Raw genomic sequence first — 9,840 nt, 5'->3', positions numbered from 1 at the left:
AAAAGCTAGGAATTTCTGATTCCACAGAATGCTGAAAGTGGCACAGAGCTGAAGCTGCAGTGCTTGGTGCTCGCAGCACTGCTGGCTAGGGGCAGGAGGCACAATTCTGTCATGTTTCTCAGGGCAGCTGGCAGAACTGTGTTGGCAAAACTTTGAGGTATGTGCTCAACTCCAGAGAGATCGTTCCAGCAGGGTCTGCTGCCATTGAGAGGTTGTGTGGTGGGTTCGTGTAGATTCGGGCTTGGTCTTTTCAGTCTCAGCACTAGTTCAAATATCCAGCAGGGGCTTGCTTAAAAACAGTACTCAAAACAGAGACTCTTAAACCAAAGCACCCGAGGTAAGTAGCTTGCAAAACATTCGTGTCAGTGTAGTTGCTGAGGTGTAACTGTGCTGCCTTTTTGGCTCTGCCTGGCATGCTCTGATCTCTGTGCTTTGCACCCTCCCCTGCACGAGTCTCTTTGTGCCATAATACCTTTCTTTTTTAGATGTGCACACTGGCCAAATAATATCCTCATGTCTTTATTGACTGCCGACTGAGATTATTCCCTGACCTAGCCAGACAGCATGAGCTTCAACCTCTGCATGGATCCTGGTGTGCCATGCTTTCCTCTCCCACACATTTTGCAGCACTTGCTATGGCTTTTCCCTCTCCCCACACTCCTCTGCTGCCAGACAATCATTCCCTTTGTCATGGACGGACTGACCTGGTGCTGTCCCTGCTTGCCTTCCCTTGATGCAGTCTGTACGCCCTTTAAGTGAATGTGTTTTGTTTGTTTCCTTTTTTTTTTTTCTAGTAGGGAAAAGACTTCCTTCTGTGGAAGGAGTTATATTTGCACATGGCTCAGGGAGGTAACCTCCTCTGGCCGTTTCTGTTACCTCACTCATGTAGGCCAATTCCATTGCTAACGTTAAATGGCCACCCCTTCCCCAACCCAAACTCCAAGAATCGTTAGGGAATAAAACAAATGTGCAGCTCAGGTTCTACAGCTGCTTGGTCGTGTCTCAGTCTCGGCCCAAACTGCCCCAGCAGCATTAGGAGGTGGGAGAATGGCTGTTGCAAAACAGCTCTACCCAGCAAAGAGGTGGAACCTGCGCCACACACGTCTTTGCAAGCCCACCTCCCTTGAAATAGCACTTAGCAGAGCAGATACAGCAGCACTAACCTGGCTCTTGGCCCGACGAGCTCAGAGCAGAGGGAGGAGCAGCAGAACCATCGCAGCGTACATCTCTGACCACCAGGACTGGCACTGTGTGGCTGTGGCACCTCTGGGACATCGTCACTCTCACAGCAGTTCATCTCATCACACGCTCCAGGGCTGGGCAAAGCTGCTAAACACCCTGGAGTGTGTTCTGCCCACCTGAGCCCCAGGTCCTGCAACCCCAATTGCTGCCCTAATGGCAGATTAATGAGGATCTCCTCGTGTCAGCAAGGCGAGGGAACGGTCATACAGACACCCATGGCTGTGCACTTCCCTTCTGGATATCAGCACCTGGGAAGCAGAGGCTGTTGGCCACTGACGTGAACTTCAGGGTGGGCTGGGGGAGGATCTGTGGTTTTGTTTTAGGAGTTGTTTAACTGTCATCAGGTTTGCGCTGTGCGCAAAACGCGAGAAAATGATCATGAAACTTACCTGCTAGAACCTAGGAATTGTAAAGGCTATGCAGCCAAAACTCCATGTAAGTAGCTAGTACAATGGAAGTACGGTATAAATTAAACAAAAAAAATCTATCAAACGACAGTGTGACTTGTGAGTGCTTCGTTCTTTTTATTGTCCTGCCTGCTTCTAGGCTTTGCTATCATTTCCAAATACACAGAGAGGGTCTCTTCAGATCCCAACCAGGACCATCTCTCCCAGGACATAACCTGCCTTTAATGCTGCCCTTGAAATAAAGCAACTTTTTTGTTTTTTTTTTTCACTGTGGGAATCCTGAGCAAAATTTAGACACCATTTTCCCATTTAGGACAACACAGGGCAATAGTCATATGCAGGAATTGGAAAAGTGAAAGATGTGTCCAAAAAGCATCTAAAGAAGATGTGTGTAAAATACCACAAGGTGCAGGACTACAGGACAGCCCTTCTTTACCACCTGAGGCAGCTCTCAAGAAACTGTTCACTCCTTTTTTCGGTTTTCTTTTGGCTCAACGTTGTACCATCAGAAAGTTATCAGCACTTCATAAGGGCTGGGAGGAACACGGCTGAAGTGGGAGAGGGGTTTAGTGACCTTACCTAAAAATCACCCTGGGTGTTAGTGCCATGATCAGCGACGGAAACTGCAGGGACAGCTCCTCTGTTGCTGTGGATCTAGAGTTAGGATTATGCCCCCAAGTGCCCTGAGGCCAGGCAAGATGGCCTAGGGAAAATGAAGACACCCAGCAGAATGAGAAGAGGAGGTATTTGGGGATATTAGAGTTTAAGGTGCCCAGACTACAAGCGTGATTCAGCTGCAAAATGTGCTCAGGTTGCCAGACTCAGCTCTGTGAGGACTGCATCGTAACAGCTGGCTGAAGTTGAAACTCGCTCTTAAAAAAGGAATTTTGAACAATGGCCAGTTAGAAATCCGGCCTGGACCTAACTTACAAATGGAGACATTTCTATGATTTTTAGCAACACAAACTGCAGCAGAACTTAAGCAGGGGAAATCCCGTATGTACAAAGCATGCCTTGAGATTCACAAGCACTTCGTAGTACTTAGAAGCAGTCGGTGTAGCAAAATTTGTCAGCTCTTGCAAGCAATAAAGGCTCCATTGCAGCAGGGATGTAACAACATCTCCCATATGAAAAAACCCTCAGTCTTTCCCCACTTCATCCTAAAGTACAACTCTACCCTGGCCAATGTTTCTGCCTGTTTTTCCCTCATAATCCTGATGGTTGTGCTCAACTGATCTACATTTGAAGCCAGCAAACTAATGGCACTCTGCTTAAGCCACTAAGATTTAGATTCGCGTAGGTACCACTGAATTTACAGGGCATTTCCTGCGCAGAAATGTGTCATTTACAATGAATACTGACTATTCAAATTGGTGACTAATCACAAAACAGAGTTACAACAGACTAGGAAAAAATAAGGATTTTCTTTCTATTCCTCTAGGTGGTGCTGCAATATAGTATAAGAAGACCATCACAATTGCAAGGATTATTTTACAAAGCCGTGTCCCACTCAGAGGGCTATGCATCCTAGTTCCTTTGCTTGCCTGTTTGCATCCAGCTGTCTTCCTTTCAGAGCATCCCCCAAAAACAGGTTAAAGGCATACCTTGTCTTACTGGCTCCCCTGTGGTTGCTGAACACGGCTCCACAGGTTATTCCTATCACTTTGTCTCTGTATGCTTGAGGAGTAAACCTGCTGCACAAGGCAAATGGAAGGAACTAAGAATTTCAACTCTTGCTAAGTGAAAGGGAGGGGACAGGGGATTCTTATACTTACGTTATACAGCCTCCCAAATTAGGAGTACTTCAGGATTTATATTCTCAGCTCCCTCCTTCAGAAGCAGGTGTGACCATAGCACAGGGACTCATCTTCCTACTACACATTTTTATCTGTTTTAATGCATTTATAGTTCTCATGCTAGTCTGCATCTACCCTGGCAGCCCAGAGTCCAAAGGAACTTACTGAGCAACAGCTACACTAATTAAACTCTTCCTGTTTAACACCTATAGTCACATCTTGGGCTGTGGTGGAACATCATCACCTTAAGATGAAGATATTCCCAATCCTGCAGGTCAGAGTAACAATACACATACCCTTTATGTCTGCAATGGAGAACTAGCATATTTTGCAAATAAAGGTGGTGGTGATAGCAGCTAAGAAATGACATTAACAGTTACAAAGCCATTAACGTGATGATGAAACTGAAACTTGGGAAGGAGCCGTGCTGCCCACACCCCCTGTGCCCTTTGCTCAGCATGCTTCAAAAGGAGAGTCCTTTAACAAATGGGCTGGCAGCTCAGAATGGAGTCATGAGGCCAAAGTCAAGGCTGTACAGAGTCCAAGGCAAATGGAAGAGAATTTACACTTCCCCGTATTTCCTCCTGATGGCGTAGAGCTCCCCCTCAAACCTGGCTGGCATGACGTGATCCTTCTGTCTTCAGAGCCCCTGCAAGTGAGAGAATTCCCCATGGAGTGCAAGTGATTGGAATGTACTCAAGTAAGGGTCATGCCACGATCAGCACAATGCCTGAAGGGACACGAACAAGACTTCCAGGGATCTAGATTCCAGTCTTCTGCACACAAAGCCCTCCCACAGCAGTTGTTTCCTCTGGAGGTAGTGTCATTCCTCCTAGATACAGCTCCCTACCTGCAGGGGACAGTCACTATTTCCAACTCCAGAGGATTAGGTAAAGGAGTAGTAATTACATCACAGCCTGAATGCCACCATTCAGTGATACCTAAATTGCTTCTGAGGTCACTATGGAAGCTCCAGACATGGGGCAAAACCTCCAGGAATCTCTCCTGTGCCATCTCTCCAGCACCACACAATCCTAACCCACAGCAGTAAGGCTGAAGTGTGGACAGGCACAAGCAGCAATTCACTGCTCCCTCATCACTTACCTCGGTGCTGTGCACTCTGCAGACACCTCTCTGCTATTCCTCTACAGGCACGGCACAGTTTTCCTTGTTTTCTGATGGAATTGCAAGGTAGTCTGTCCTGTGGTTGGAAAAAAAGATGAAAGCATAACCTGAAGTGCGTGCTTCAAGTCCTTTCACTCCTTCAGAGATGCTGAATTCCCCAAAGTATCTCTAAGGTTACAAATATCATTGATAGAAGATCCTTGGCATAACCAGAAGCAAATGCTGAGCTTACCTGCTGTAAAACCCTATGCATACAACTTCCCCACCACATACGAAGACCACTGTTACTTAAGCTGAGAATGTAAAGAACTTAGGAATAGGCCAGCGTAAAAACTGGAACATCGCTGCTCTGTCAACTGCCAAAATTACACTCTTTTACTGCTTTATCATGGTATAGGCTACAGACTCGTGAGTCAGATCTCTAGAAGTGGGCCTTCCAGGAGAGCATCTCCACGTGGTTCAAACTGGGTCACCTTGGAATCCTGCCCACCTTGGCCACCCTCCCTACCATGTGCATCATCCTTCCCTTGCCAGTGCACTGTTTCTTTGGGCAATCCCGTCCAGTGCAATGATTTCACACACAGCAAACCTCAGCTAGAAATATGCAATAGCAAAGTTCAGCCTTCTTGCAATCTGAGCTGGACTGAAACATCTGAAGGACCCCTCGTAGAACAGCTCACATCTGGAGAGATTTCACACTTACGCATTTTCCTGGGCAGCCTCCTCTGCCTTAGAGACTTTCCTGTAGCAATAGACCATTTCTATCAGTAGCCACAAGGTGAGAAAGACCAGCAGGATGTACATCATGATTTCAGAGATGACTGAGGTGAAGTCTTCTCCAGCTGTTAAGAAAATGAAATCATCTCTGATCATTTACATACAGCTGTTGGAGCACAGCAGCTCCATTCAGACCTTCCCACCCTCATCTCCTCTTTCCTAACTTTATCACACAGTCCCAACTGCCACTACTCTGTGAGGGGTCAAAAGACAGGAAACAGGCAAGGCTGCCAATAAAACAGGCCAGCAGCAATTTCAGGGCATGTTTCCACTGGTATCAAAGATGCATAGGCTTGCCTGTGTCTTGTGTTCTCTGCAACCTACAGGTTGCTCACCATGAGCCTATCTCAGCTGCACATACCCTTTTCTTTCTCATGTCTTACTTGCTGCAGTTGCTTGAGCGTGCTGTGCCAACACTGATTTAGAGAGAGATCAAAACAGACACTTGCAGGGTGGAAAGAAAGAGAAGGCACAAAATAAAAGGATGGGGGATAAAACTTGTCCCACTCTGGAGTGGACAGCAGGATTCCTACAGCCAGGATCTCAGCACAGAACTGGGCAAAAACAAGAGTAACAGTAAGACAGAAGAGCAGTACAAAGGAAAGGAGGATGCAAGAGACTGAAATCAAAATGGAGAATGAGTTCAGAGAGGGAGGGGGAGGAAGTGAGGAAGGAGCAGCTGTGGGCAGCCAGGCAAAATCTGTGCTGTAGCATCCCTGAGCCACCAGGGGAGAGGTGAGGGTTCCGACCAGAGAAAGTGGAAACCTCTGCTTGGCACGACTGTCTGGCAGCTCAGCTCAGTCATCCCCCTCCTACAATGCAATAAAAATCCTGTCCCTGTATAAAACACCCACGGCCAGTTAGGACACGACACGACTTCTGCCAGTCCTCCATACCCTCCTCCACCACGGTGAGGTGGATCAATCTGGAGCTTGTGAAGAGAGGCCGGTGAATCTCAAACTCAAACTCCCGGGTGATATTACAGGTGTAGATACCCGAATCATTCAAAGTGACATTTAACACAGTGATGGATACATCCTGCATGTCTTTACTCCCATTCCATTGTATCCGACCACTGAAGCGGCTTGGAAATTCGTGATTCATTTTCCTGTGCTCGTAGATCTGTGAAGGAACATGAAGGGATATTCTGATTAATAGCTGACTTCAATTTCAGACAACACCACAGCATATCCAAGGAACTCTGCTCTCCTCTGGCTGCATGCTGCATGTTCTGGGATATGGCCTTCCTGGGATCAACATATATTCATATTTTGTTATCCCTTACCTCAAAATCTCAGCCTGCTTTACCAAAGAGAGAAAACTGAATTATTTTCATCATGGAAGTAAAAAAAACAGAGGCAGAGAATAGTAAAGAGACATATGGACAATGGCACACACAAAAAAATCAGCAAGTGAACTAAAATTAGGATGCTGTAGCCTTAGTGACTGGCCTGTCAGTTGCTGGGTCATCTTCAGAAGGTACCACAAAAAACAATACTGCCAAGACAGAAAGTCCTTTTCGGTAAGCCCTGAGATATCCAGCTAATGTGGAGATGTTGTAGAAGGACAACAGTGTGAGAACAGCATCAGAAGCACAGACCTTGGGTGCCTTTCACAGGCCTGGGCACTGGCAAGTTTCTGGCTGGCCACAGCCATCACACTGCCTGCCCAGCTCACTTTCATGGCCAATCTTTGGGCTGCTGCTAGCAGATACATCACCCATCTCATTCCCTTGTGTGGTTCCCTTCGTTCTCAGAGTAGGAGATTATTTGCTGTCTTGCCTGGCCCTACTTAATCATGATGAAATGAAGGCACAGATCGAATTCTCCACGCTTGGATAAAATAGCTACTGAAACCTTATTCTCAGATTAACCATTCTTGTAAGGCTCCCATTTTAATTCACCCTGAAAACTAATTTTACCTTTTCCTGACAGGAATCCAAAAGCAACTCACACAGATCCTCCCACAGTCAGCACACCATTGGTTTCTTTGTGGCAAAAAAGAATTAAATTCTGTCCTACAGATTTAGCAGAGCCTGATTTAACCTCCAAAGAACAGTTTCAGAATTCAGAAGCATCCCAAGAAATAAGAGTTGGCCAACATGGCCGGTATCATTCCATGCTTCTGTTTTTCCTTCTCAATTCTCTTGTATACTGGATGATACAGATTCAAAGAAAGAAACTGGAAATTGACATTCATGTACATGCAACCCAAAATGTCTGAACTCACCAAGAGATTCTAGCTTTTCCTGCCATGGGTACCTGCTGTGTGCTAATCAGCTCAGCTAATCAGCTCAGCAAGAAAAGATGCTTTAGTTACTGCTCAGCAGCAGTGTTATAGAACCTTTGGGTAAAAATACCATACAAACTGAAGATCTAGGGTTTGCAGCTGAATTTAGCTACCAGTTCATCTCTCCTCCATGATATTAAAGCAGCCTGCTGGGCATTCCTACAGACTTTGAATGAAAACATGGCATAAACCTTGTTCTTCATGTCTGGATCTGTTCATCAAGGATCCTGTGGCAAGACAAACTCACACTCTTCATATTAAATCTTTTGGCTTCTCCCATGTGCTCTCTGGACCATATGTCACAAACATGGCCAACCAAAGCAAGGGCTCAGCTACCCAAACATACATACGGGTTCATCTTTGCCACCTTCCGGCCTGTAGAACCATTCCACCACTGTGCTGGCTGTGACCTCTTCCCTTTTCATGCAGGAGATGCAGAGCAGCTTCATGTCCGTCCCCTGGACCGCCTCTGTCTCTGACGGAACTTCAACACATACTGCAGAACAAAAACCAGCTAGGAAAAAAGCAGTGGAAGAAAAGTGAGCAAAGATATGAGAGAGAAACACAGAGACAGCAGTTATCCACACACATTGTCCCCAGTGGAAAACCTTTGATTCGTTACTAGCACCCTCTGCTTCTCTTCCTTCTCTGAGATATAAATAATGCTTCATAATTAACAGAAGGTGATCAATTCCTGCAGATTCACCTCTCCAGCATCTGCTTTGTTACAACTTTTAATTTTTCCCGTAGTAATTGACACTGTTTTGAAGGCATGGCTCATTCTTTCTTGCACATGCTGAGCAAGCTCCCATTCCAGCAGCGATTAAGAGTCTGGGATGAGAGGAAGCCCAGAATTCAAGCATGGAGGAATAGCTCGCTCTTTGTGCGAGTTGAAAGGTGGATGTTTTCATCTGGCAGCCTGCTCAAAACAAAGGGTTAAGATTCTCCATGCTTCCTGTTTCTAGGTTTCATAAGCAGTCCTGGAAATCAAGGGCTTGGACCTGAGTGCATTTGGCAGCTGGGGGAGTTATTGATTTTACGTGCACTCCGCTTTAAAACGCTTCCAATCAGATTTGTGCAAACATGGGCAGCTATAAAATACAGTTCTCCCAAATGAGACAAAAATCAGAGTCTGTGAAGGCAAATGCTTGATATGAAACCCAATGCTCCAGCGCGACATCTCAAGACTAAATCTCTGCTGACATTTGTCCCCTGGGCTAAACAATGCTGGGTTCCGTCTGTCCCACCCTGTCTCTGAGTGCAGCTCAGTGGAGATGCTGACTTTGCTGCTGCTCCCTCCTCCCCAGCCTCCGAGATTCCATTAACCCTCACTCTCATGCACTGTATTTTCCTGGGACCTATCCTGGAAACGGTCCCTTTCTCCCACATCACCTCTATGGATAGCAACAGTTTTCTGGGAGAAATACAGAAACGACTACTGGCTCATGCTCTACTCCAGTTACATTAAACACACACATGCAACACAGAGCTGTAGGTATCCATGCACATTAAATGGAGCTGTGTTAGCAGAATTAACGGCGTATCTTTGGATTGCAGATAAAATGGCAATAAAACCCAAACATTTCCTTCAGGTTACGCAGCCCGCACAGAAAAGCAGCGCTGAGCATGCACTGCATATGGGTTCATGTGGCCTCTCTGTGGAAACTGCACGTTAAATTACACTGCAAATTTTACAACAAAAGCAAACAGCGAGGAACTTGCAGGCGTGTGCAAGCGCACGCTTTCTGCCAGAAGTCCACTTAGCAATATTACATTTCTTTGCTCATATTAACTATTCAGGTTGGTATTAACTCCGTATCGGTGTTATTTCCTTCTCTTCTTACAAACAAAACAAAAAGCCGCTCCAAGGCTTTTGTGACAGCCTTAAAGGAACCCCGTGAGAAAAGAGCATCCTACAAGCACGCAGCGTGGCGACAAAGAACCCTCCTGAACACAGCACGCAATGGAAGCACCTACCCCAAACGACCAAAGCGGCCGAAGAAGCGCAGAGCAGCCTCGGCAGCGCAGCCATTGTTCCGAGCGAGGAGCTCATCGTCCCTCGGGCTCAGCTCCTCCTGTAAAACGCTCCGGCGCAACAGGATGCTCCGAGGATCCGCGATCCGGCAGCAGCACCACGGACAGGGCCGGGGCAACGCGGGCGGCTCCGGGCGCAGCAGGTGGCTGCGGGAGAAACCAAGCCACGC

General features: G+C 46.6%; 1 protein-coding gene across 1 annotated transcript; it reads right to left on the bottom strand.

The window, feature by feature from the left end:
• Positions 1-1,742: 1,742 nt before the first annotated feature.
• On the bottom strand, positions 1,743-9,834 carry SCN3B (sodium voltage-gated channel beta subunit 3). Its single transcript, XM_003212696.3, has 6 exons — positions 9,614-9,834; positions 7,987-8,150; positions 6,244-6,469; positions 5,274-5,412; positions 4,550-4,646; positions 1,743-4,094 (listed from the first exon to the last, which is right to left on the bottom strand). The coding sequence occupies exons 1-5, from the start codon at positions 9,687-9,689 to the stop codon at positions 4,583-4,585; spliced, it is 669 nt and encodes a 222-aa protein (XP_003212744.1). The 5' UTR covers positions 9,690-9,834; the 3' UTR covers positions 1,743-4,094; positions 4,550-4,582.
• Positions 9,835-9,840: the final 6 nt, after the last annotated feature.

This window comes from Meleagris gallopavo, chromosome 26, assembly GCF_000146605.3.
Source record: "Meleagris gallopavo isolate NT-WF06-2002-E0010 breed Aviagen turkey brand Nicholas breeding stock chromosome 26, Turkey_5.1, whole genome shotgun sequence".
Classification (NCBI taxonomy): Eukaryota; Metazoa; Chordata; class Aves; order Galliformes; family Phasianidae; genus Meleagris; species Meleagris gallopavo.
Note: the sequence above shows the minus strand (reverse complement) of the source record. Positions and strands in the feature narration are given on the sequence as shown.

Excerpts from the sequence above, each read along its gene's own strand:
- SCN3B (XM_003212696.3), bottom strand. The coding sequence starts at position 9,689 with ATGAGCTCCTCGCTCGGAACAATGGCTGCGCTGCCGAGGCTGCTCTGC. Across the intron at positions 6,470-7,986 it reads AAGGTGGCAAAGATGAACCC|ATCTACGAGCACAGGAAAAT; the intron begins GTATGTATGTTT and ends GTTCCTTCACAG. Across the intron at positions 4,647-5,273 it reads GAGGCTGCCCAGGAAAATGC|GACAGACTACCTTGCAATTC; the intron begins GTAAGTGTGAAA and ends TTCCAACCACAG.